Raw genomic sequence first — 25,718 nt, forward strand, 5'->3', positions numbered from 1 at the left:
GTTTCTTCTCCAACTCTACACAGACACAAGTATTAACTCACTCATTATTACTATTAGATGCTTTTGCTTTCTTCCAGAGAGACAAGTCTCCCTCCCAAGAATCTATTCTAAGTTTCTTGGCCAATGCAAATTGCTAGCAGTCAGAAATCTGGTGATACTAATTAAGGTGAGCTTCCTTGGTATATTCTTGTTTCTGTTTCTTGGTTTTGAGTTGTTGAGACTTGAGAGAGAGAGTTCATCATTTCAAAAGTTGAATGATGGGTTTTTCATTTTCTTTAGTAATGATGGACATGGATGGATGCCTTTCTTGCTGATCATTTGATAATACAACTGGGTGCTGCAACTATATTTGAAAGCCGATATGTATAAGAACCAGCTGCAGGAGCTTGCACAGAGAAGCTGTTTCAACCTGCCTTCATATTCTTGCATCAGAGAAGGACCAGATCATGCACCAAGATTCAAAGCTTCTGTTAACTTCAACGGTGAGATCTTCGAGAGCCCAAACTACTGCACCACACTGAGGCAAGCAGAGCATTCTGCTGCTGAAGTAGCCCTCAATGTTCTTTCCACTAGAGGCCCTTCAAGGTCCTTAACTGCAAGAGTTCTTGTAAGTATCACGATACCTCTCGCTCTCTCTAGCTGCCATTCTGGTTTTGATTCTGTTGGTTGAAGACTGAATTTGTATTTGTATGATGAAGGATGAAACTGGAATTTATAAAAACCTGCTTCAAGAAACTGCTCACAGAGCTGGGCTGAAGCTGCCTGTTTACACTACTGTGAGATCAGGGCCTGGGCATGTCCCAACTTTCACTTGTAGTGTAGAGCTTGCTGGCATGAATTTTAATGGAGAGGCAGCAAAAACCAAGAAGCAAGCTGAGAAGAATGCTGCAATTGCTGCCTGGTCTGCCTTGAAAAGAAGTATGTTTGCAGTAGACAGAAATACTTTCTTATTAGTTCTCATATACACTCTCAGAAACCTAGCTAGATTACTTAAAAAATTGTTGGCTGCAGATTTGGGGTCAGTTTCACTAATGACAAACAAAGAAGGAGAAAGTGGTGGTGATCAAGAACAGCAGGAGCAGGCAGTTGTGACTAGGCTGCTCTCAAATTTTAGACTCTCAAGCAAAGAAGAATATAGCAGACAGTTGAGGAGGAAACCAGATCATCAACAAACTCAAGCAAGGAGACGAACTGTGAGGGGTGCTAATAATCATAGTCATATTCATAGGGACAACAATGCCTCCACTTCCAACTCTCTAGTACAGAATCTACAGCACTGGAGGCTCATAGATGAAATGCTAACAGATTTGGTTCCTCGAGTTTCTAGTACTTCACAGAAACAAAGCAGTTTTGCGTCTCTTCTTCCTCCACCGCCACCACGAATGGAGTCCAAGATTTTGCCACCAACAGCTACACTCAACAGCAAATCAGACAATTCCTCCTACTACAATTCCAGTTATAATAGGCCTATTCCTGTCCAAATGAGAGGTAGTAGTAGTAGGTCGCAGGTTGTTCCACCTCCATTGGAAGAGCACCAAAAGGATGAGGAAGAATGGCTTGGTGTGAAGTCAGATATCTTGATCGGTAAAAAGACCACTAGTGAAAAGGAAAGTCATAGTCCTAGCCATAGTAACTACTTTTCGAATCCAAGCAGACCTGCATTTGGTTCCAGTTGTGCTTACAGCAGGCAATTTCCAATGTCACCGAATCCAATTAAAGCTCCAAATACTAGTGCAAGTTCAAGTTCAAGTTCCCTCCTGGGCAGAAGAAGCATGTACAGTCAAGGGTTCAACCCATATAGTCATAGGGTTGCCCCAGCAGTTCAAATAAGATCAGTGATTCCTGTTTGTGCAGCACCACCTGTAGCAGTGAGGCCCCCATCAGCAGTAACTCCATCAAACCCGCCACCAGCTTTACCAACATTACCGAGAATGAAAGAAAATACTAACGGTACTACTAGTGCTAGTACTAGTTCACAACCAGCAGCAACAGCAGTGTTGAGTCTTGAAAGAAAGTGATGATTCGACTTGAATATGGAGGCAACCAGCATCATCAGCCAGCAGCTCAAAGTAATCAGTACGTAGAAAACTCAAGTGATCGAGTTCAACTGAGCTAGCTAGCCAGAGTTGTGATGAGGTAGTTACGAGGATGAAATTAGTAGAGTTTAAGATTGATAATTACATTTTGTGTTTGTTGTCATGCATGCATCTCCGATTCTCCGATCTATAAATTTCACCTAGCTAGCTAGCTCGATCTTACTGGGGTATTGAATCATTATTACTGTGGGAGAGAGAGAGGGCATATTTAATGAGATGTGGAAGAGAGTAGGTTGCAGAAGATAAGAGAAAGAGAAAGAGTCAGAGGGGCAGATGGAAGCAATGAATGAATTGAATAGAAATGAAGGCAGTCTCTGAAATGTCATAGAGGGAAGAGAGAAGAGACTAGTAGTAGGGATCATGGCCAAGAGACAATTGTAGCGATTAACGCAAGCAATTAATTTACCTTCACAAAACCATTAAATGCTTCTGTCTTCCACCATTAATGCTCCCCCACACTCCCCAGTACTAGTACTAGTAGTCCCACTCTCCTCTCCTCCTCTTCTTCCTCCTCCTCCTCCTCTTGCCTATTCCAGCCCTAGAAGTGCTTCTTCTTCTTCTTCTTCTTCTTCTTCTTCTTCTTCAACTCATACCATGCATCCTTTTCAATGAATAATAGCCATCACACTCTTACAGTCCCACTCTCTTCATCTTCTTCTCAAGAAAGACAAAAAAAAATGTTGCGAACCGTTTATGCTCTGTGGCCTAATCCTCTTATGGGCCTCCAGAAAAATGTCATTTGATATCTGATCGGATCCAACTATTAGCTTTGGGCTCAAGCATTGTGGAGCTGCAAATAATGGAAAATTAAGCCTACTAGGGCAAATATACCTGGATGACAATACAACATCAAAACCCTAGAATCCTAAATGAGTTCTACCGCACGTTTGGTACCCAGTACTACAGTACACCTCTTTATTAGTTAAGACTGTTCTGGACTCATGTGGGTTGTCTTAAGTTGTACTAATATTAACATATATTTAGTGTTGCATAGTGTTAGAGTAGTATGTTTGGTTTGAGGTTTAGAAAAATAGTGTTATCTAAGGATGACAAATTTGAACACCCACAATAACACCATGTAAGGAGGCCAAAATGAAAACAAGATGTTACGTAAGCTTATTTATTTTAGTATCCAGTAGCACCAAACATGATACTAACCAAACTGGACTCCTTATTTAGAACAGTCTAAATTAATCCCAACAAACAAACATCCATAACCAGGTCAAAATGCCAAATGGCTATATATACCCTATATATTGTACTGATGCAACAAGTGCATGCAATAGATAGAGCAAAATGAAAAAGCAAGAGGTGGTTTTTCGTGGTGAAGCGAAACAAAGTTCTATGGATTCGGATAAGAGGGCTTATACGAGTCGGGCCTTACCGCCTTAGTCGACCTAGGCAGATATAACTAACTATTTCATTGTCGACAGCAACCTACAAAACATATAAAATTGATACACAAAATATTTCGACGGTAAAGTCTCTCGCAGAAATAAAAGTAACGATCTAGAACAGGCTCCATCTCGTTATCTAAGTAAGATGAAGCACCCAAATCTAGAGCGTTATCTTCGCTGTCCCATCGAGTTCTCAAGGTCAGTAAAGTCGGTGTTCTCTAATGATCAAAGGCCCAACTCAGTCGAAGCTTAGCAATCAAGGATACCCAAAAGCGTGAAATGACAAGCAAAAGGAACAGAATATATATATGGCGGAATAATCTAGCACATTATTAAGGAATGCACGGTGCTTCTTTAGCGTATCAAAGAACATGGAAGAAACTTGATGATTGTGATCGAAGATGTGATCGATGTATTGGGACTCTTGATTCTTGTTCAGCAAAGTTACTAGGATGAAACCATAGGATATGCTATAGCTACGTCATACAAACGAACATATGAATATGACGGCTAGCTCGAATCTTACGAAGGACAAGTGAATATCAAATCCAAGTTCAGTAGTGGAGAGCTGATTCATGCATGATGAAATATGTTTGTAGAGACAGGCATGTAACTATAACAGTATAGTAATACTGTTTCATGCATCATGATCCGTCTTGTTTATTTGTCCAGCAGATGCCGCAACACCCACGCTCTTTGGTTAATTAGTTGCTTTAGTGACAAGAACACTATACACACACACACACTCTGCAACTAGCTTGCATCGTAACCAATAGCTAACGATCATCAACACTTTTGCTGAACTAGTCACCATCCACTGCTGCAGTAGTGATGCAATTGCGCTCTGGCAGCTGGTTCCCTCAGTGCCACCGTTGAGATCGATCGAGCTGCAATCTATCTTTTTAATTCTCTTCTCTCTGCTGCATGCGTCACTACTTCAATTGTGGCAATGTAGTTCCACAGGTCGATTTGGTTCTTAACTTGGAATTCTTCAATACTCATGTAAGCTACACAATTCATTAACGTCTCGTAAAAAATGCATTTCGAATTAGAGCTACACGTACATGTCCGAAGCTAGCGAGCTAGTGCAGCTAGCAGAAGTAGCTAAGAAGGTCCCTTTCCGAGTTTCAGATCAGATCTGACATGCATCAGCAGTTTATTGTTCGATCCCGTTGTAGTTGTCGTCACTTTGGGCACATAAATATTATCCAATAACAGATCATTGAACACCTAGCCTTGAAACCCCCGAAAAAAAAAAAAAAACAAAAGAAAAGAAAAGAAAAAATCTATTTTGAAGTAGCAGATAGCAAGATTTAGAAACAAACAATACGCGCGCGGTGGATTATTATTGTTATTATTGATATATAGAGAGACAGATAAGCCTGCCGTGGTTACACATCACCTTCACCATTATCCTCCTTTATATTATGGTTTCTTGGATTACTTCCTCTCTCAGCTGGCTTAGCTATTACAATATTTGAATTTTGAACGAGTGGTTGATCTGCATTCTGCACTCAACATTATATGTACCAAATGTCGAATCCAACGTACTCATTTGAGCCTACACCAGTTATGATTCCGGGGGGCCAATTTCCGTCCTGAACATTATATTGCTTCTTATTTTTCTTTCACCGTTTTCTGCATTGGTTTGGTCCCCAGTATCCCACTAGCATTCCTCTGTTAATGATCAAGTTATGTAATGAGACGAGTGAGATCGTAATTTGACAACAAAGAAAACAGAACGTCGAAATTGAAACGGAAACTAATGAAGACCTCCGAGGTGTGAATATTCTATTACCGGAATATTCTAACCGAGAAAACCATAAAACGTGCTGGCACCGACGAGGGATGCGAAACCCGACAGTTCCGCACCGAGCACGTGGCCCTTATCTGATCATACTTGGCGCTGACACACAATTCTAATATTGAATACCTTTTATCAATTTTCAACGAAAAAAAAAAAAAATTTGTTGAAACCTAATATTCCACTGGATATTGGATATGCCATTTCATCCTCAACTTCGAGAAAGTGATAGGAAAAACCTACCTTCCTCCGAACGAACGTGCCAGATGCTTCCCAGATATTTTACACTGTTCTCGGTTCCGCAACACGTGGGAAAGTTATGGTCATGTTCGAAAATTACAATGGTTGACCGACAATTAAAACACGAAAAATAAAAGGTAGAAAATTTAGAAACGTTCGTTGCAAGTCTGAAAATTTAGAGACCTAGGCAGCTAGCTCCTCCTCCGTTAAGATTTTAACTATTGAGAGGAATAATGGAATATTCCGAGCATAATGGAGTAAAGGGAGAGGGAATATACTGAGGACAGATCCCGTTAAGCTTGGAGGGACTCGCGCATGTCCTTGAGAAATATAAATAGCCCTCCTCATCACTTGCATTTCAACAACAACAACACCAATTAGCTCCTTTATACCTTTGCGTCCCCCCTCGTCCTTTTTGTTTCCCCGTCTCTTTAGAAAAAAAAAAAAAAATTAGTTATGGCTCTTAAGGCGGTCCATGTCTCCGACGTCCCTAACCTCGATCAGGTGCCGGAAAATGCCTCTTTGCAGCGTTACTCCACCCGCTTCTCCAAAGGTTGGTGTTAGTTAGTGATGCTGAAATCTTAAAATTATATCAAATTTTTACCGTACAAGCGTGTCGAAATGTGTTGTTGATTTGATATATGCATATGTGCAGGTGTGGAATTTGGTCGGGTGGCGTCGAGAATACCCAAGTTTCTAGTGATCGGACACAGAGGGAATGGAATGAACGCTTTGCAGTCGTCTGATCGGAGAATGAGAGCAATTAAGGAAAACACGATCACGTCGTTTAACACAGCTGCAAAGTACCCTCTTGATTTCGTCGAATTTGATGTTCAGGTGAGCTTTAGTTTTTGGATTTTTCATTTATCGTTAGGCGGTGGGGGTTTTTTGGGTATTTGGTTCTTCCTTGTTGGTCGAAACTCCGTCCGTCTGCCGCGTACGGCTTTGAATTTGTCGGTTTGCGGGGTTCGTGGTCAGCGTTCAATCTTGGCGCATGTCAGTTTTTAGGGTATTTCAGTAAATTGAGCTGCTCTTTCTATTTTGGGATTGTGATTTAGAGCTGGGTTTAAGATGTTAAGATTATCCAGAGAGTCCTCTGTTTCATGAATCTGTGTTTTGAGTTCGAATGGCTACTGATTATGTCTCCTTTTCTTTTGGGGGTCTTTGGGTAAAGTTTTGAAATTTGGGTTAAAAATTTGAAGTATGGAGGTGAATGAAGCCAGAAAGAAAGAAAAAAAGAAAGAAAGAAAAAAATGAAACAGGAAAGTGAATATGGTGGTTTTTGTAGGTAACCAGAGATGGCTGCCCTGTCATTTTCCACGACGACTTCATTCTCACCGAGGATCAGGTAAGCTTGATTGCTCTTTATCAATTCTTGTATTATATATTGACCTGTCTTATATGGATCGAATTTGGAGCTTAAAATTTTGGTTGGATTAAATTTCAGGGTACTGTGTTTGAGAAGAGAATAACTGAATTGTGTTTGACGGAGTTCCTAAGTTATGGTCCACAAAAAGAAGTTGGAAAGGAAGGGAAGCCTTTGTTGAGGAAAAACAAAAACGGCCAAATTGTAAGATGGGATGTTGAACAAGATGACTCCCTCTGTACCCTCCAGGAAGTCTTTGAGAAGGTTGAACCTTCTCTTGGCTTCAACATTGAGATCAAATTCGACGACTGCATTGTGTACCAGGAGGACTATCTCATACGCGTCCTTCAATCCATCCTGCAAGTAGGTTTACAATTTCCAAGTCTTCAAATATAATTCGAAACTGAACAGTTTGATTTGAGTTCTAATTGAATCCAATGTTTGTGGGATATATAGGTTGTGTTTGAGTATGCCAAAGATAGGCCCATCGTATTCTCCTCATTCCAACCTGATGCATCACTCCTCATTAAGAAGTTGCAGAACACCTACCCTGTAAGCACTATTTCAACACTGATATTTGAATAAAGCTACAAGCAGTTCTTCTTTTTACTTAGGCTAATTAATTGATGATTATATTGATTGCAGGTCTTTTTCTTGACAAATGGTGGGAATGAGATCTACTATGATGTGAGGAGGAATTCTTTGGATGAAGCAATGAAGATGTGTTTGGAGGGTGGTTTGGATGGTATAGTTTCGGAGGTCAGAGGTGTCTTCAGAAATCCTGAGATGGTAACCAAGATTAAGGAGTCCAACCTTTCACTTCTATCTTATGGCAAACTGAAGTAAGTAACGAAATCCCTGTTAAGTTAATCTGTCATTGTTGTTTGCATTGCCTGTATGGTCTGATTTAGAACAATTGATGCTAATTGTTGTATATTTCCCTGCAGTAATGTTGCCGAAGCAGTATACATGCAACACCTAATGGGAATTGAGGGAGTGATTGTGGATTTTGTGGAAGAGATCACGGAGGCTGTGTGTGATATGATACAAAAGCCATTGACGGCCGCAGAAGAAGACGGGGATGATTTGTTGGAAGGGGATGGTAAGATGCAATTGAAATCAAAGCCACAGTTCTCGCAGAGGGAGCTTTCCTTTCTGTTGAAGCTCATTCCAGAATTGATACAGCTCTGAAAGTTGATGCACTGTGGTTTGAGATGTTTTTTAGTGGGTATCACCCAAGATGTGCAGCTAGACTAATTTGCTGCAGCATCGTATATGCATTGTTGTACATATAAATTGGTCATAGAGGAAGAGGGAAATGGTCATGGAGGAGGAAGAGTGTACCTGATAGCTTGTATTGTTTAAGGGAGGAGCATGCTTGTAATGTTTTCAGTTTACTGTTCTTGTTTGGTTGATCGGGATGTTAGTTTACTTGCCACCTCTCTTAGATTAGGACATGATCGACATTGGAGATCTATTAGTGTTGTTTGATTAACATCATGTAACACAACGTTTACAATTAGACCAACGTGATATTTGAGGTCTATTAGTTGTTAACATTATGCAACACAGCGTTTCCATTCAGAACGAAGTTTTTATCAAATCTGATTCTCCTCGTCGACAAAAAGCCGCAGACATTATTGATTGTGTGATAAGATCATGATAACAAAGAAAAGTAGGTGGAGCCTGGAAGAAATATGAAACGGGGTAGAATGCGATTCCTGGTGTTTCTGGTGGGGTGACTTGTTAATATGGGCATCAATTTGGGGAAGAATATGGGTATGGGAATTCTTGAGGTGCAAGAAATTGAATTAAGTAGAATTATCATCCGACACACGTAGGTGGGGAAGGTACAAGTGCTTGATTGTGTGATCACGGATTTGCCCATTACCTTTCTCGTGATTCGCCTGCTCCTCTTTTTTCTTTTTAATATCTTTAGTGTTCTTCTTCTATATGTAAAAGTTTAGAAAATGACATCCCACTGATATAGACAGTTGCAAAACACAGACAAACCATATTTCAACAGATTTAAACAAATAAGGACATATACTCAGGCCCACAGTGTATAGTACCACGCCCTGTCAGCAATTTTTTACGCAAAATACCTAAAAAACCATTATTTTCTGAAATATCTACAAAACTGTCACTGGCTCAAAATACCACTTCTCCACCATTTTCAGATCTGCACCGATTCTTCTTCTTCTTCTTCTTCTTCTTCCTCTTCCTCTTACTCTTCCTCTTCTTCGCCGGTCACCGCTCCGACCAAATCGCTAGGAGGCGAGGAAGGGAGGAGGAGCCGAATAATGAAAGGATGAATGTTGACTAAGGCTTCGCTGAATCCAACCAGATCTGATTAATTTGATTATTCTTCGATCTCTACAACTTGGTTTACTCAAAGATTCTTTGGAATTAAAACCCATATCTTTTGAATTTGACAGCAAAAAGTGATTATTTGTAGCTAATTTGTGCTCATGCTTCGTGCTACTACTGCATTCTGCTATGTGCTGCTGCTACTGCGTGTGATGTTGGTGTGTTGTTGTGTGCTGCTACTGTGTGTGTTGATGTTGTGTGTTGTTGTGTGCTGCTACTGCGTGCTGTTGTGTGCTGCTACTGTGTGTGTTGTTGTTGTGTGCTGCTACTGTGTGTGTTGTTGTTGTGTGATGCTACTGCGTGCTGTTGTTGTGTGCTGCTACTGTGTGTGTTGATGTTGTGTGTTGTTGTGTGCTGCTACTGCGTGCTGTTGTGTGCTGCTACTGTGTGTGTTGTTGTTGTGTGCTGCTACTGTGTGTGTTGTTGTTGTGTGCTGCTACTGCGTGCTGTTGTTGTGTGTTGTTGTGTGCTGCTACTGCATACTGCTACTACACTAAGTTATTAAAAACCTGCTACTGTATTTCACTTACTGAAAAATCTCAAAATGTGAGACTTTTCTCTTCTAAAAGCATATTTAATTAGTATATGGTTAATTTGGTAAATTAAACCATGAAACATGGCATGCAGAGAAAAGATTGTCCTTAATTGTTAAAAACTGTCCTTATTTGTTTAACAACAACACAAGTGGATTTATTTGTGTTTCAAATCCTTTTGGAGGATGTATATGTGAATTGCTAATAAAAGTTTTGTTGTATTCATCTACGTCCGCCCTTTTGTGATGGTCGAAAACTTCGGAAATATAATCACACATTGTGGGAGATGGTGTATTATAATTTCATACTAACAACTTCTTTATTTTGGAAAAGATTTTGGATGTTTTTGCTCAAACAGATTCCTTAAAACTTTCTCCAAAATAGGAATGTGAGGAGAAAGAAACCCAAATTCTCCATATTTACAGCAAACTCTATAAATTTATAGAAGGATTTGGAGAATGATCATGAAATCTCTAAAAATGGGGAATCTGTTGGAGTTGGAGAAGAAAAATTGCTTGAAACATGACTTTTACTTTCCTATTATAGAGAAATTTTTGAGAAGTTATTAGAGTAAAATGTCTAATAAAATAGGTGAGATGGATTACTTGCTAATGAATTATAAGTAAAACATTTGGATTCAACTCAAGTTACGTGGAAAGATGAGGCTTAATTAAAATGTGTGTACCCGGATGACACAGTGACGTACCATTAACCATCTGATGGCATGGCAATAAGAAAGAGACGCATATAGCAGAAATATATGTCTGGAATGCTGGTGATAATGATGTTAGTATGACGCTGTAGTGTTCGAATCAATTCTCGGCTGAGACAACTGTCAATCACAATTGCTGGCAAACCCAGGCCAGTTGCGTATTAGGGTGTTCGTGATGAAAAGAACAACCACGGATAAGGCTGATTGGGCCCAGTACGTGAATAATATTCAAGTCCAAGATCTCTAGATCAACAACATTGGGCCGGCCGGTGTCTGCATGCAGTTCTTTTACCTCTGACTTCAGCTACACACACACACACACAACTAATTAACTTAACTGTTTACTATTTACTTGGTTACACTGTGTCTGACATGTGTAAACACAAAATTATGGGCATCCACGATGATAGCGAATCTCAAAGCATTTCACAGTGCCAACTTGAAGACAGAGACCACACTGAGATCATTGAGATGTATGGAAGAACGAAATATTAATTATATTTTGTTTCTTTCAAGGGACCAAATTGAATTCAGAAATAATGGACGATATTGATGTGCGTCTCTCTCTCTCTCTCTCTCTCTAACACGCACATAGATGTGTGGTGTTCATCAATCAAATTCTTCTTTACTGTAATCCAATTACGCACCCTGAACCTAGTTTGGTTCAAATTAAGTTTCAACTTCAACCGGAGAAAGTCTGTAGTCTGAACCATGCACAATGTCCCAAGCTAAGCACACATAAAAGAAAGAGCCCTGTAGCTAGTCCTATAGCAACAGTGCAGCACAGACCAGATCAAGTACTAAAAAAGCAAGACTACTTGGACTTTGAATGTTGGCCTTGGATTTAGCCCATGGGAGATGCTCTTATTACTAGTGGTTCCCTCTACACGGTTGCCAAAATATGCAAAGACCGTCAAACTAAGTAAAATTAAAGCAAATGCCATTTGCATTTCCAAAGGCAACAAGGAAGTTCCGACTACTCACTGAGAAGGAGAAGAAGAAGAAGAAGAAGAATAGGATCGGAGGAGTTGGAAGGGAATTGCTTATATATGTATGCTTTGTGCTTCCCCAGTTGGCCGGCTACCTCATTATATAGCTAGCTAGATGGGCTCACTTTGTTCCTTCTCCTAGCTAGCTTCGATTCGGTTAAGCTAGCTAGCTAAGAAGTAGTCAATTCAAGTTTGTGATGAACGGAGGAGGAGGAGGAGGAGCGAAGATGCTGCCTGTTGGGTACCGGTTTGATCCGACGGATGAAGAGCTTGTGGTTTACTACTTGAAGAGAAAGGTACATGGCCTCCCATTGCCGGCTTCCATCATTCCCGACTATAACAGCAACTACTACCTTGCTCATCCCTCCCACCTGCCAATGCCTCTAGGTAATTTACTATATATCTAGATTTTGTGTTGGGCTTTCATTCCATTCATTAGGTGGATCGGTATGTGAATTTAACTTTTAATATGGAGGAAGTTCTTGAAGATCATGTATAAAACAGACAATGGATTAATTAGAATATTAGATATATATCATTATATTGTGTGCATTCTGCAGGCAAGACTATGCAAAAGAGGTACTTCTTCTATAACAGTAAAGATAATTATCAAAGTGACAACAACCGCAGTAACTACAAGAGAGCTGCTGCTGCTGGTTGTGGTTTTTGGAGGTCCATTGGGAAAGAGAAGCAAATTGTTGACACTACTTGTTCTGATCAATGCGCCTGCAGCCAAGCTCAATTAGCTGCTGTACTTGCGGTGAGGAAAACCTTGGTTTTCTTCGGCAGTCATGGCAGGAAGAAGAAGACTACGCACCACCACCGCTACCGCTACCAACATCAAAACGGGAGCCTCAGTACTAGCCCTCGTTGGTTCATGCATGAGTATCACCTTCGGGGTTCTGAGGTATTAGGAAACAACTGGGTTCTCTGTAGTGTATTTCAGAAGAGGAGAAAGCTCACAAGCAAGAAAAGAGGTCGGACCTCAGCATTGGATAATATCGGATCTTGTGGCCATCTTCCCAAACCCTCTAATATGTTCGATTGAAATCACTACCGACGATCGATCAGTAGGTCTTTTCTAGTCACGGTGAGCTAGCTCGTGATCAATGATGATCGATGATCAGAAAGAGATTGTGATCTTGGAGCAAATCCAAAATGCCAATTGCTTTCATAATGAACAATTTTCTTAATTTCTAGCTACCAGCTTTATTGATCATCCATAACTTTTGGGAGATTCTTTCTGTTCTTAATTTTATGAACAAAGACTTGGTTTTTAGGCAAAGATGATGTTAAATTAAAAAGGGGCACAATTCGGGTGACTCTTTTGTGTATATTATGATCTATGATAAATGTATGTATGTGTTGCTTCCATTAATTTGATGGCATACGCATGTACTGCTACTCGTAACTCCTGAGACACGTACAAATGGGCTTTGTTCACTAGTGTAATTTGTACCCCATAAATGGGTATCTAACAAATTTGTCCCCTAAGTTGATGAACATAATCAATCAATCTATACTACTGACAGATATCACCAACTAGATTTCAGTAGCGGATCGTATCTATAATTAGCCACTAAAACAGGCGGGTTATAATTAGCAACGCGTGCGGCTCCAAGAAAGGGTTAGCTAGCCCTAATTTGGGTTTGCCAATACACAATGCTAATTATATCATCCGCAAACCTCGTTTCTTCCTTCATTTCAATTTCTAACTAGCTAAGCTAGCTAATTCCTTTTTGCTTATCTTGCTCGGAAATTTATAATTTGAATTAGGATCGTGATTAAGAGCCTAAACTAGAGTCATTACTTCTGGTTCTGGGCAGTCGATCGGACTAATGATCGCTGTCCCAGGTTCCAGTACCACGTAATCCTGCTCCATCTATCATCATTTTGATCGATTATTGATCTAATCTGATCTGATCTGTTATGTTCATGTTCATGTCTCTCCTCCTCCATCTATAGAAACTAAAAAGTTCAAGTTGGAACGACCCCGCAGGTTATAAAAGCCACAATGGGTTGTGGCATTTCCAGGTTTGGAAGGAATAATCCTGAGGGTGATGACCTAACTACGGCTTCTCAAAGTAAGCCTCAGCCGCAGCCGGAAGGGGTAAATTCCGTTAACAGCGTGAAGGATAAAGAAAGATCATCAACGTCGACACCTTCACTGTCACCGGCGCCCGCACCGGCATCTGCACCGGCACCAGGATTAGAAAGAGAAGAGATTGAGAGGATCAAAGTAAACCTACCCGAAAGTAAGGAGGATGGAGACGACAACAACAACAAACAAGGTCATGAAGACGCGGATGATAGCATCTTTAGGTATCCTCGTTCCCCCAGTTTTAGGGAATATTGCACCGACCCTGAAATTCGATTTGGGATCGACAGCGGCCCGGACAATGATGGTGAGTCTATTAATAGCTAGCTAGCTGATGAATATGCATTTTCCGGTTAGGAAATATCGGGAAGAATGACGTAAATGATCAAATGAAAAATGCATGTATTTCTCAAGGTTTGTAATTAGAATGAATTAAGGTGATGATGCATTTCCATGTACTTGCAGATGATGATAATGATGATATGGATAGTCGTCGAACAAGTAGGAAGCTTAGCAAATCAACAATGTCATCGCCGAATACACAAGACAATGTAACCTAGTTTACTTACTTACACCCACACATTTACCGTAATATATAATGTAATTAGTGCATGCCCTAATCACGTCTACTTGATGAACGAGCAGCCAGGGTTAAACGGTGAACTAGCAACGGGGGAGGCGAAAGATGAGGGCAAAGGAAGACCCTCAACGTTTTCAGCAACGGGACTAAAAATTAGAAATGTGTTGGGCAGCAAATGGGGACGGAGCGGCACGCAAGGAAGATCATTGAGATCTTACTTTCAAGTCTCCAGTTGGCACAGACCTGCTTATTTCACCAAGTCATCAACAGTAGTTGCAAAAGCCGAATGAGCGAAGAGGTGCATGCCTACATGATACGTTCTACATGAAAGCTCGCGCGCACATAGAGATGATGATCGATGAACCAGACAGAGAAGACCAGGCATTGTTCAGGATCGATCAGCTAGCTAATCTAAGCGGTGGCGTACGTTGTTCTAATTTATCTAATTGTTTTCTTTTGCTCATTTCCCTTTGCCCTCTGCATGTATTGGATTAGGTGTGTACGTTGGGTTTATACGTTTGGTTTCCATTTCTGTGTTAGCGGTTGTAGTTGCCGCCGGTGATCCCGTTTTGAAACGGGTCTGCTTGTCTTCCTGAGGCTTGAATTGATTGCCTCTGATTGAAAGTCCAGTCTTACCCTAGCTCGATCTCCCACTTTGCCCTAAACATGCAGCTAATTAATCTCACTAATACGTACTCCATCCATGGTTAATTTATATGTCTGATTGAGAAGCGCAGAATGCGGCTGTTTTTCTTTTATACCTGAAAAAGCTGCTGCTGGGCTACTCCGTCGATGTGGTTTTCAATTTGTCCCGTCGACGAGTCTTGTTTGATTAGCATTGTTTCCATGTCAATTTAAGAAAAGTACAGTAGTGGAATATTGCGTTTAGTTTACTTCTCGCTGCGTTTCACTCAATAAACGATTGCGTTGGGCGGTACGTCTCTTTCTGACTAGTCCATTGAGGCATATCACACCGTAATACTAACTTTTTCCTATTTGAATAATCACCGATCTTGTAACCGAAAAAAATTATATATACGCCTTTCTATTTGAACCTTGACTTAATAAAACTATAAAAGTCTCGTTCAAACAACAATAATATCTTTGTCTTCCATTTTTGGCTGCTCTCATTTGCTATAGTTTCCCACCTAATATTCAATTAATTTCAAAATGAGTACTTCTTATAAGTAGGGAGTTACGTCAAAGCGTTTCATCTCTTTAAATACCACAAAAAATATATTGAGATTTTAAACTCTAATTAACGTAGCCAAGAATAATGACGATCTTCCAAAGTTTGATTATGCTCCTGATGTCGATCCCTGCTGTTGGCGTGGATGGCTTCACTCAAGTGGAGTCGTAATCACAACGGGGGCCAACGTTGACGGTAAGTGGTGAGTATGAGGTGGGACGACAATTTTGGGTGCAATGTCTTAGTTGGGTTGATAGAGGTGTGTACGGGGGTCTATTGGGTTGTAGGTTGTGCTGGGCCAGTAGAGGGTGTGTACGGGTCCTTGAGGTCTATTGGGTTGTAGGTTATGTTTGGGTTCTCTCTCAACCCCATTCCAGTTTTGTTTTTATTTTTATGTTTTGGGCTACTTTTAGTTATTTTGGTTTGGCTCATGTGGGTTCAGTCGTCCCTCCTCTTTGAGCAAAGATTTAGAGTTTTGGTAGGTTAATGTCGTTGGTCGTGTTGTTGGGTCTGTCATGTTTATGGTGTCGTTTTTAGAGATTAGCTAGTAGTTTTAACGTCGCTTATTTATTGTTGTCAATATAATATGAAGGGGTTTCGTTTATATATATGTTAGCAGTTTTGATATATAGTGTTGAAATAAGTTGTTTCTCCTTGAGGTTGACTGAAAGATATATCGAAACTTCTTAAGTTGATTATGTTATGGGGTAACCCTATCGATTTTTGTCCACCACCAATATCCTTCATAGTCTGTAATTTGAAATTATGTTACCTAAGGTGTGATCTTTCTTTTTCAAAAACCTAACCTTTAATAATTTTTTTGAGTATTAATTATTGTAATTATGCATCTTAGTTTGACCAAGAAAAAAGGTTGAACCATGTTTCATAGTTCAACACTACACGAAAGAGAATTGGACCAAAGTGGCGGGGGCAAAACCGGTATTTCGAAATGCAGTGGAGGTGCGGATCTGACCCACCCACCGGCACGGTCAAAGTGAGATAGTTTTCGTTCTAGAACCGCTTCGTCTCCGTCAGCAATATCTGACTTTGACTGTCATCTAGCACAACCCAACAGCCTCTTATACCACGCCACGTCACAATCCCAACAGATCCTCCCTGTGCCTGAAAGCAGCCAGATTACCATAGTGCCCTCGACGATACGTGTCGGCATCTCTGTGCGCGCGTTTTTCACTCTCCTGGTAAAAAGTGACGTGAGAATGCGCTCCCAATTTTCTTCTTGTTTTCTCATTTTCGCTTTCGCCCCCTTTTTCTCTTTCTTCTTCGTTGATCTGCTCCGACTCGTTTTGAATGATCACCGAGCTCCGGCGCCTCTTTCTCTCTCTTCAATGTCGTCCGGCTCACCGAATTGAACTCGCGGCGGCCTAGATTTGTACTCCACCGCAGCGCTTTTTGAATTCGGGGAAGACCACTCCGAGTCGTCATTGCTAGGGTTTTCAGCAAAATGAGGTCGTCCTTTGATAGGCTTCGGAGATTTGAACTGCACAAGAGCGGTTCTAAAGATCAGAGGAACTTTCAACCCTCGGCTCATGTTGATGAGCTCGCTCAGGCTGCTCAGGTACTCGATTCTCCTCCCTATGTATTTCTTATTATCTCTTTTCTGCTACCTGACTGTGATTTAGTTGCGTTATGAACATGTTTGTTTATCGAATTGTAATTTTAGTGCTTAGAGACTTTTTTCAACACTATTGGATCTTCGCCTCGGTAATTAGGTGGTTAATTTGATAGTGTATTGAACTGGTTTGCCTCAGGCTATGATTACAGAAGATTTTTGGATCGGGAGTAAACTTTGTTTAATTGAAAAAATCAGGAGTTTATGTAGTTATGCTGTAATTATTAGACATTTTGGTTGATTAGGGGAATGGATATTTAGCTTTCGTCAGGTATTGATTTTTACATTTCTGCAGGACATGCAAGGTATGAGAAATTGCTATGATAGCTTACTTTCTGCAGCTGCTGCTACAGCCAACAGCGCCTATGGTAATTATCTGCTTACTGTAATCTCTGCATTAGTTACACAATATGTTGAGTCACATGTGGCTCTTTCCTGTAAATGAAATTTTGTATTCCCTAGTTTGTTGATCGTTTCAAATGTAGCAAATGGTGTTTGTATCTATGCAAACAATATTGAAATACCATGCAGTTCTTCATTAAAGTTTGATAACCAGAAAAGTCATGCTTACTCTTCCAAGGAAGGTCACTTATCAGCTAATACGGATAAGTAAATACTATGGTACAATTAAATCTCTTCATGATACACATGAGTTTTCGTTGATGAGTAAAAAATGGTTGAATTTTATACGGTAACTGCTTGGTGAAATGAATGAAATGTTGGTTGTAAATAATGTGAATTTGTCTGTATTCCAAATGCTTCATTATATAATGAATTTAATGGCATGTTCAATTTTGGAGCCCCTACTGATACACACATTTGAAAATCGAAATTGATACAATGAGTATTGGTTTTTTATTGAAGATTTTTTTCGCAATTTCAATTATAACAGCCGGGTATATATAAATCCCATAACATATATTGGTACACAATATTATATTATCTAATGGGGTAGTTTCTCTGTATACGATGTCCATAAGTAATTATCAGGAAGTTCTCATGCTTCTGTTTTATTTTTACCATTTTTTATCTAATAGCAATTCTGATCGAGCATGACATGTGTATTTCAGAATTCTCTGAATCACTGCGGGAAATGGGTTCTTGTCTGCAGGAGAAAACTGTATTACATGATGATGAACATGGCGGTAAGACAATCTACTTCCCTGCTGAAGTTTACTTTTGAGGATTTTGACTCTTTTAGGGATATTAAGGATAAAATTTACATGTGCCTTTGTACTATACTGCAGGTAGAGTTTTTCTGATGTTGGGGAACGTGCAGTTTGAACTTCAAAAACTTGTTGATTCCTATGTGAGTTCTAATTGCTTTCTTTTTATGTTCTCTCTCTCTCTCTCTCTCTCTCTCTCTCTCTCTCTCTGTTTTTATAACAAAGTTATGCATATGTGCACTTCAACCTGGTGTTAACTGTTTGCTTTCTTTACTTCAGCGCTCCCATATAGTTTCGACGGTCACAAACCCATCAGAGTCTCTTCTCAATGAACTTCGAACAGTTGAGGTTGGCTCATGTGGATTCTCTTCGATTAGTTGTTGATGCTTTTACAATAATCCTTAGTCGCCTGTAGCCATGATATGTGCTTTATGATAGGTGTTTCTACTCAAAATATTTTACTAATCAAAAGGAGTTTTTAGTGCACGGTGGATCCACACCTGCACCAAAACCTTGTTTCAATGTGTAATGTACCCTTTTGCACCTTATTGCCTTCCTGGAGGTCCAATTTTTCTATCCAACTGGAAACATCGTCTGCACTTCTTTATTATTTGTTGCCTTTTGTTCATTGGCTTGTAAATAACTGGATATTCCCTTTCCTTTTCTATGATGCAGGAAATGAAGCGACAATGCGATGAAAAAAGGTATACTCCTTTCATTTTATACCTTTCGTCACATATTTGAAGTAAAGTTTATCTGAATATGGTTTGGCACATTATCTCAGGGAGGTATATGAATACATGGTAGCACAACAGAAAGAAAAAGGGAGATCAAAACGTGGGAAGGGTGAGAGCTTTACTTTGCAGCAACTTCAAGCAGCTCGTGATCAGTATGATGAGGATGCTACACTGTGTGTTTTCCGGCTGAAGTCCCTGAAGCAAGGGCAAGCCCGAAGTCTTCTAACACAAGCAGCTCGCCACCATGCTGCTCAGGTTTTCTATCTATCTCCAACAAATTTAAAAGGCATCATCTCTTGTTCTTCTATTAGTTTGATGCAAAACTAACACTCCAGATCCATTTCTGTTATAATACTCAGTTGAACTTCTTCCGGAAAGGCCTTAAGTCGCTTGAGGCTGTTGAGCCACATGTTAGGTTGGTTACGGAGGAGCAACATATTGAATACCAATTTAGTGGACTTGAAGATGATGGCGCAGATCATGGTGAGAATAGCTACGATTCTATTGAAAATGGAGAATTGAGTTTTGACTATAGATCAAGTAAACAGGGAATGGAAGTCTCTGCATCAAGGAGTTCAATGGAGGTGAGCTCTAAATTACTTAATCTGTGTTGAGTATGACAAAGCTCTATCTGTGGTTTGTTGACTATATGTTGCTAAAGTTGTTGAACACTGTATTTAAGTCAATCGTTTATTTTCTATTGGTTTACTTTGTCCTTATGATGAGGCGGCTTATTTCAGGTTGATGAAGTGGGCCATATGTCTCCTGAAGCTCCGAGAGTGGAATATTCAGATGTATGATTATATTGCCTTTTGATTGGTAGCATTGCAGCTATACTCTGAAAATACATATTGTTTACATATAAATTCAACTAGTTTATTCATAGTTCTTTCTCCTTGCAGATTAGTCTTGATCAAGGTGATCTCAACTTTCAAAAAGGTGATCTCAAGTTTCCGATCAGGGAACCAAGAAGAGCCGGCAGCTACTCAGCCCCAATACCATCTGCAGAGCCGAAGTTTGATCCTGCTGAGAGAGCTAGACAATTGCAACTGTCAGCTTCACGGAGACCTCATACATATGTGCTTCCTACACCTGATTCAAAGGGTTTAATTTCTTCAAGGACAAGTACTACGGTTCCAGGCGGGAGGTCAGGTGGACGCATCCCCAACTTATCGCACTCTTCCCCATTAGACGCTAAGCGTGATAAGTATTCTGGTGATGATAATCAGACAGGAGCTAATTTCTCAAAAGCTCAGTTGGTAGTCAAAGAGAGTCATAGTACTACTAATACATCGATGCAATTGCCTCCTCCCCCTCTGGCAGACGGACTGGCACTGCATCAGCATAAAAGACAAGCTTTCTCTGGCCCACTAACTAGTAAGCCATCATCAACTAAGCCTGCATTCTCTGCTAGTGGTCCCATTGCATCAAGTGAACCACCTCAACTAGTTTCTGGAATGCTCCCTCGTTTACCAAATCCTCCGGCTTCTTCATCTCCGAAAATATCTCCAACTGCTTCACCTCCCCTTGCCTCTTCACCCAAGATAAGTGAGCTTCACGAACTTCCTAGACCCCCAGGTAGATCAGTTGTCAAGCCAACAAACTCTTCTGGATTGGTAGGCCACTCTGCTCCACTGGTCTTCAGAAATCAAGAACCTCAGGCCCATAATAAAATCCCTTCAGTGCCAACGAATTTGGCATCTCCACTTCCAATTCCACCATTGATTATTCCTAGAAGCTTCTCCATACCTTCGAGTAACCAAAGAGCAGTGACGTTGCATGTATCGAGGCATGTGGAGTCTCCTCTAGGTTCAAGCAAACCGGAAGAAGTTGCTTCACCTCCATTGACGCCAATTTCCCTAACAAACATGTAACAAATATCAACCGAGTCTGAAGTGACCTTTTCACTCCAATCCTATCAGAGGTGAGCAGTCCACTTTCTATAGTTCCTCACCAGTTGGTGTCCATTCTTTTCCTTAGTATTACACTTGATTAGTGCTTCACACTTCCATATTATTTATTTTATTCCATTGTGCAGTTAGATTTAGGACTACATGGCAAATGCCTAATACATTAGAGTTTTTATAGTTTCTGCTTCAAGCACAAGATGGGAAAAGTGGAATCTTCTTGCTCACATATATGCTTCCCTAAATTGAAGTTGTGGATTTTGTGTTCATATTAATCGCCATGGAGGCTGTTACATCATCTTCTTCGCCATCAGAGCCAAATTATTAGTTCCTTTTATTATCTTCTTGGAGCCGGACCAGATATTGAAGACCTCTTCAGTGGATGCAGTCGGGAGCTGATATCAAAACAGTGAAGCAGTGTTCTTCCCATTAGATTGTGTTGGGTTGATTGCATTGTCTTGTCAGACACAGATGGGTCTGTAAATAGATTTAATGTAATGGAAATTTCTTGTTAGTTTGGTTATTGTTGCCTGGGTTCATATCTAAAATCAATTGGCAATGAATAGAGTGGCTTAAATCCTTATAAACCCACCATACATGCAATGTTTCGTATTCCCGACGTGGGATTTATATCTCAACAATTGTTTAAATGTATTGGTTTAGTTTCTCATCTCAGCCGTTTGATTGTTGATTGTGATGAGGTCTGAACTCTACCAAGTGGTATTGTAAATAGCTTCAAATGAGGAATTTTGGTAATTTCCAATGAAAGGACACTAGTTACACATGGATGGATACATAGAAGACTCGCTGTTTATCGAAACAATGAACATAAATATGAACATGAAAGTGGTGTCGTTTTGAAGTCGTTAGATATACACATGGGACATGGCCATATCCTTGCCGGATAAGATAATGCAGTTTATGACGGTTAAATGCGAAAGTCGTAAGCCGTGAGAGAAGAGAGAGAAATTAGCGTTGGGGCTGTGGGCTCTGTAAATGGTGGCCATGGAGATTACGAGGACTCTCCTCCCGTCCTCCTCCTTCTCTAACCTCCGCCGCGCTCCTCCGTTATTCCATTTTCACGTCTCGCCGTCGAGTTCGTTATGCCCAGATGTCCTTCACTCTCAGATCTCACTCCCCATTACCTCTCGCTCTCACTTCCGTAAACCTCTCGCCGTCTCCGATGGCAGCGCTTCCGGTGAGTTCAATTCTATATAAGATACCTGACTGGATTCTGACTCCTCTGTTTTGTTACTTACGGATTTTCGTGTATAATTTCAGCAACCAAGGTTGCTGTAGATGATCCCTCTCTTGAAGTGAAGGTGAGATCTCATGGTGTTTCGGGATTTCTTTTTTGTTACTTGATCATCATGGGTCGATAGATTGCTGAATTTAGTTATCGTTTAGAGTTCTGATTGTAACTGTTCAGTTTTAAAATTCAGAAGAAGGCAATGGACGTGTCACCTGAACTCAAAGGAACTACTATATTCCTTGTCGGTAAGCATCACTCAATGCTCTGTAATGCAGTCACTACTCACCATTGTGTGTATATACATGAATTGATGATCTTATTTTATTTTTGGTGATAGGAATGAAGAGCTCCATAAAGACCAGTTTGGGGAAATTCCTTGCCAATGTGTTACGATACTATTACTTCGACAGGTACCTGTAATTTTTTATTTATTTTTCCCATGAAAGCTCAGGAGAAGATCATTCTGTCTCAGGTCATATTAGCTGAACCTTTATTTGTGCTTTTATATATACAGTGATAGCTTGGTTGAGGAAGCTGCTGGCACTCTATCTGCCGCCAAATCTTTACGGGAGGTTGACAAGAGCGGTTTCCAAGAGTCTGAGGTAATAGTTTTCAGTTCCTTTGATGTTTTCGTCACCATACTTGCAATCCAAGGACTGAAAAAGCTTCCTGAGGCCTATACTAGAACATTCATGGCACATGTCTTTCAAATTGCATTATTAACTTGTTGCACATAGCCCCAATGACTTATTTCAGTACATTATCTGGCACTCTATTTGTATCATTCTTGTTTTGGTCAAATGCTAGATGTTATATGTGTCTAAATCAAAACATTGCTACAGACTGAAGTGTTGAAGCAATTATCATCCATGGGTCGGTTAGTGGTCTGTGCTGGAGATGGTGCAACTCAGAGTTCAACAAATCTGTAGGAACTCCGTCTCATTTTTCGTAAATATATTAATGCATTTATCCTAGTTGATATTAGTTATGTAGCTCTGACTTGCTTCAGTACATATGCAGTGCTCTTTTAAGACATGGGATCACAATATGGATTGACGTGCCTTTAGACATTGTGGCCAGGGGTATGGTCGAAGATCAAACTCAGCTCTCTGCATACGATCTATCTACTTCGGTATCTTATCCAGAGGTCATCTCTTTCTCCTGAACTCAAAGTTATATTTCTCATAAAGTAACTCTACTCCCGGGCTGCTGCCTTCTTGAAAAATCGACGCTTATTTTGAATCTCTGATGTATGATAACCAGGTTTTGACTCGCTTAAGTACTGCATATGAAGAGATGAGAGGTGGATATGCAATAGCTGATGCAACCGTATCTGTTCAGCGTATATCACTGTGACTTGTCTACTTAGCAATTATGTAACAAATTATGTATCCTTGGTTCTGACATATCTTCTTGTCCTAGCAGAAGTAGCTGGTAAGTTAGGTTATGATGAAATTGATGATGTGACCACCGAAGACATGGTTCTGGAGGTAAGAAGTGCTAGATTTGCAGACATGTTTGAAAATCAAATGAAATCAAGTGCCAAACCCTTTAGGATTGTTTCCTCTTGTGTTAAATGTAGGTTCTCAAGGAGGTAGAGAAACTGACTAGAGTGAAGAAGATGATGGAAGCAGCAGCAAGACCCTTTTAACATCCTACCACTCCATAAGGTGGCAGGCAGTTTCATCATATGAGTAACTAGATTGAGATTGTGGTCTCTGATGGATGACATTGTTGTTGAAATCGAAAACGCTATCTGTGCCAGTATCTTTGTCCATTTTATGTGTTGCTTTAGTATTAGACTCATCTAAATTCTACAGGGTTAGAGTGGGCTTAACAAAGTGTAGGCCCTAAACCTAAACGATGGGCGGCCCATTTGGGAATAAGGTGGGTGGTGCATAAAAAGGAGCAAAAGGAGTTCAACTGCGGCACACAAAAGGAAGAGGAACAGCTTTGCTGCTGTGACTATATGACTATTTTGAGGACTATTAGCCTGCAACTTATAAATCAATACAAATAACAAAGAAGGAGACACCATCTGATCTGAGCATCGACGGCGACGACGTCTCACAAGTCGAAACCCAGAAGCTTTTCTTGTAATAATTTATGTTCCTCCTACCATGAATTTACAAGTGTTCCTTCGCTTTGTTGCCACGGTAAGTGGCTCCAAGCCTCCTACTGCCACGTTCCTTATTTTTCTGTGCCACATGATGCTAGAGATGAAACAGTCGGCTATTTAGGTGTGTATCCAATCGATGGTGTTGGCATTTTCCATATGGTTGTTTGGAAATTTTCAATGACGATAAACCATTTAGAATGTTTTGGACTTTTGCCCCAAGTATCTAACAGTATTTATATCTTTGAGACTGACTTTACTTGACGCTTTTGATTATGTATAAGAGATTGTATATTCAGATAGTCGTTTTCATCGCCACACACACTTCAAACCCTAGTGAATAAATTGATCACATAGCTAGTAGAGGACGTAATCTCTCTTAAACTATGGAGGGGTTTCTTTTCTATGATATAAACATGCAACGGATTATGCGGGTTAATTTCTTGCATCTACGGATGTTACTTGAAACTACTTTCCTAGAGACCCCCGTTGTTTTACCCGGAAGTGTCATTTTGCATTATTATTAGTCCAGCTCAGGTTATACTGTGTAGGTGAAGAAAATGATAAGAAACACCCCACCTGTACGGTTGTACTATACGCGTAGAATGTACAGCATAGGAAAGCGAGAGCGAAGGCAAAAGAAAATTCTGTTTCTTTGAATAATAATGAGGAGAAAAGAAAAAGAAAAAGAGAAAGAGTCGCAGAGAGTGTGCGGTAAAATCAAAAATGGAGAAAGAGAGAGAGAGAGAGAGAGCAAATGCAGTGGCGTTTTAATATTAATAGGAAGGCTCCGGAATTTGTTGTTTTGGCTGTAAAAAAGAAAAAGATATCGAAATGCAAATGCAAACGCAAACGAGAATGGTGATGACGCAGGTTTTTTGGGATTATAAACACCAACTCTCCCAGCCTCACCCTCCTTTCTTTCACTCTCTCTCTCCTCTCTCTCTCTCTCTCTCTCTCTACTACTCCAATCCTCTATCCTCTTCTTCTTCTTTGGCTCTTTGCTCTTCCTCCCTCAATCACATCGATCGCTTCGCTATTTCAATTTGGATGGAATATTCCTCCTCATGATTTCTCTCCCGGAATTGTTTGATCGGAGCTTCCCTCGGTGCGTTTTCCAATGTTCAACTCATGCTATTGTATACATTTAATATGAATGAACCTGTTTCTGTGTTTGTTTACATAATCGTGATGATTCTGTTAGACTTGGCTTCCTTTTGCTTTGATTTTGATCACTATTGGAGTTGTTATGGATTTCGGTGAATGTGAAGTGAACTTTCTACTACTCGTTTGCTCACTTTTCTTCTTAGATTGTTCTTGTAGTTAGCTTCACATAACAATAGTTTATATTTTCTATGATCACTATTTGATTGTTGCGGTGTATCTGCATTTGATCACCGGGAATCCTAGTCCGATTTTCTCAACTTGGAACCAATGTTGCATTATTTTTCACGCTTAAAAAGCTGCTTAATGTTCATGAACTGATTCATGTTGATATTGTTTCAGGCACAGGTTGCTTCTCTAGGAAATCATGGA

The 25,718-nt window shown here is 40.2% G+C and overlaps 6 protein-coding genes across 6 annotated transcripts; all 6 read left to right on the plus strand.

Annotated features, from left to right (window-relative positions):
* The first annotated feature begins 361 nt into the window (after nt 1-361).
* Nucleotides 362-2,018, plus strand: LOC101308997 (double-stranded RNA-binding protein 5-like). The gene is made up of 3 exons (XM_004306265.1): nt 362-607; nt 699-918; nt 1,012-2,018. The coding sequence occupies exons 1-3, from the start codon at nt 362-364 to the stop codon at nt 2,016-2,018; spliced, it is 1,473 nt and encodes a 490-aa protein (XP_004306313.1).
* Nucleotides 2,019-5,844: 3,826 nt separating this feature from the next.
* On the plus strand, nt 5,845-8,486 carry LOC101297566 (glycerophosphodiester phosphodiesterase gde1-like). Its single transcript, XM_004304497.1, has 7 exons — nt 5,845-6,090; nt 6,193-6,374; nt 6,826-6,885; nt 6,985-7,266; nt 7,360-7,455; nt 7,549-7,745; nt 7,851-8,486. The coding sequence occupies exons 1-7, from the start codon at nt 5,994-5,996 to the stop codon at nt 8,092-8,094; spliced, it is 1,158 nt and encodes a 385-aa protein (XP_004304545.1). The 5' UTR covers nt 5,845-5,993; the 3' UTR covers nt 8,095-8,486.
* A 3,046-nt stretch (nt 8,487-11,532) lies between these two features.
* Nucleotides 11,533-12,555, plus strand: LOC101309284 (protein SOMBRERO-like). Its single transcript, XM_004306266.1, has 2 exons — nt 11,533-11,894; nt 12,068-12,555. Exons 1-2 carry the CDS (start codon nt 11,705-11,707, stop codon nt 12,553-12,555), a joined length of 678 nt encoding a protein of 225 aa, XP_004306314.1. The 5' UTR covers nt 11,533-11,704.
* Nucleotides 12,556-13,300: 745 nt separating this feature from the next.
* Nucleotides 13,301-14,613, plus strand: LOC101297859. The gene is made up of 3 exons (XM_004304498.1): nt 13,301-13,912; nt 14,071-14,156; nt 14,251-14,613. The coding sequence occupies exons 1-3, from the start codon at nt 13,522-13,524 to the stop codon at nt 14,473-14,475; spliced, it is 702 nt and encodes a 233-aa protein (XP_004304546.1). The 5' UTR covers nt 13,301-13,521; the 3' UTR covers nt 14,476-14,613.
* A 2,037-nt stretch (nt 14,614-16,650) lies between these two features.
* LOC101298150 (uncharacterized protein At2g33490-like) lies at nt 16,651-21,557 on the plus strand. The gene is made up of 11 exons (XM_004304499.1): nt 16,651-16,950; nt 17,300-17,372; nt 18,075-18,149; nt 18,252-18,313; nt 18,450-18,518; nt 18,846-18,874; nt 18,955-19,162; nt 19,267-19,491; nt 19,648-19,701; nt 19,810-20,831; nt 20,996-21,557. Exons 1-10 carry the CDS (start codon nt 16,837-16,839, stop codon nt 20,779-20,781), a joined length of 1,881 nt encoding a protein of 626 aa, XP_004304547.1. The 5' UTR covers nt 16,651-16,836; the 3' UTR covers nt 20,782-20,831; nt 20,996-21,557.
* Nucleotides 21,558-21,673: 116 nt separating this feature from the next.
* Nucleotides 21,674-24,681, plus strand: LOC101298444 (probable inactive shikimate kinase like 1, chloroplastic-like). The gene is made up of 10 exons (XM_004304500.1): nt 21,674-22,012; nt 22,096-22,136; nt 22,257-22,311; nt 22,404-22,476; nt 22,581-22,668; nt 22,909-22,991; nt 23,087-23,213; nt 23,330-23,408; nt 23,492-23,556; nt 23,649-24,681. Exons 1-10 carry the CDS (start codon nt 21,811-21,813, stop codon nt 23,715-23,717), a joined length of 882 nt encoding a protein of 293 aa, XP_004304548.1. The 5' UTR covers nt 21,674-21,810; the 3' UTR covers nt 23,718-24,681.
* Nucleotides 24,682-25,718: the final 1,037 nt, after the last annotated feature.

The sequence above is a fragment of the Fragaria vesca genome, linkage group LG6 (genome assembly GCF_000184155.1).
Source record: "Fragaria vesca subsp. vesca linkage group LG6, FraVesHawaii_1.0, whole genome shotgun sequence".
Classification (NCBI taxonomy): Eukaryota; Viridiplantae; Streptophyta; class Magnoliopsida; order Rosales; family Rosaceae; genus Fragaria; species Fragaria vesca.

Coding starts and splice junctions, on each gene's coding strand:
- LOC101298444 (XM_004304500.1), top strand. CDS start 21,811: ATGGTGGCCATGGAGATTACGAGGACTCTCCTCCCGTCCTCCTCCTTC. Junction 22,013..22,095: donor CTCCGATGGCAGCGCTTCCG/GTGAGTTCAATT, acceptor GTATAATTTCAG/CAACCAAGGTTGCTGTAGAT. Junction 23,557..23,648: donor CCGAAGACATGGTTCTGGAG/GTAAGAAGTGCT, acceptor TGTTAAATGTAG/GTTCTCAAGGAGGTAGAGAA.
- LOC101309284 (XM_004306266.1), top strand. CDS start 11,705: ATGAACGGAGGAGGAGGAGGAGGAGCGAAGATGCTGCCTGTTGGGTAC. Junction 11,895..12,067: donor CCACCTGCCAATGCCTCTAG/GTAATTTACTAT, acceptor TGCATTCTGCAG/GCAAGACTATGCAAAAGAGG.
- LOC101297859 (XM_004304498.1), top strand. CDS start 13,522: ATGGGTTGTGGCATTTCCAGGTTTGGAAGGAATAATCCTGAGGGTGAT. Junction 13,913..14,070: donor CAGCGGCCCGGACAATGATG/GTGAGTCTATTA, acceptor ATGTACTTGCAG/ATGATGATAATGATGATATG. Junction 14,157..14,250: donor CGCCGAATACACAAGACAAT/GTAACCTAGTTT, acceptor ATGAACGAGCAG/CCAGGGTTAAACGGTGAACT.
- LOC101297566 (XM_004304497.1), top strand. CDS start 5,994: ATGGCTCTTAAGGCGGTCCATGTCTCCGACGTCCCTAACCTCGATCAG. Junction 6,375..6,825: donor TCGTCGAATTTGATGTTCAG/GTGAGCTTTAGT, acceptor TGGTTTTTGTAG/GTAACCAGAGATGGCTGCCC. Junction 7,746..7,850: donor CTATCTTATGGCAAACTGAA/GTAAGTAACGAA, acceptor ATTTCCCTGCAG/TAATGTTGCCGAAGCAGTAT.
- LOC101308997 (XM_004306265.1), top strand. CDS start 362: ATGTATAAGAACCAGCTGCAGGAGCTTGCACAGAGAAGCTGTTTCAAC. Junction 608..698: donor CCTTAACTGCAAGAGTTCTT/GTAAGTATCACG, acceptor TGTATGATGAAG/GATGAAACTGGAATTTATAA. Junction 919..1,011: donor CTGGTCTGCCTTGAAAAGAA/GTATGTTTGCAG, acceptor TGTTGGCTGCAG/ATTTGGGGTCAGTTTCACTA.
- LOC101298150 (XM_004304499.1), top strand. CDS start 16,837: ATGAGGTCGTCCTTTGATAGGCTTCGGAGATTTGAACTGCACAAGAGC. Junction 17,373..18,074: donor TACAGCCAACAGCGCCTATG/GTAATTATCTGC, acceptor TGTGTATTTCAG/AATTCTCTGAATCACTGCGG. Junction 19,163..19,266: donor CTCGCCACCATGCTGCTCAG/GTTTTCTATCTA, acceptor TATAATACTCAG/TTGAACTTCTTCCGGAAAGG.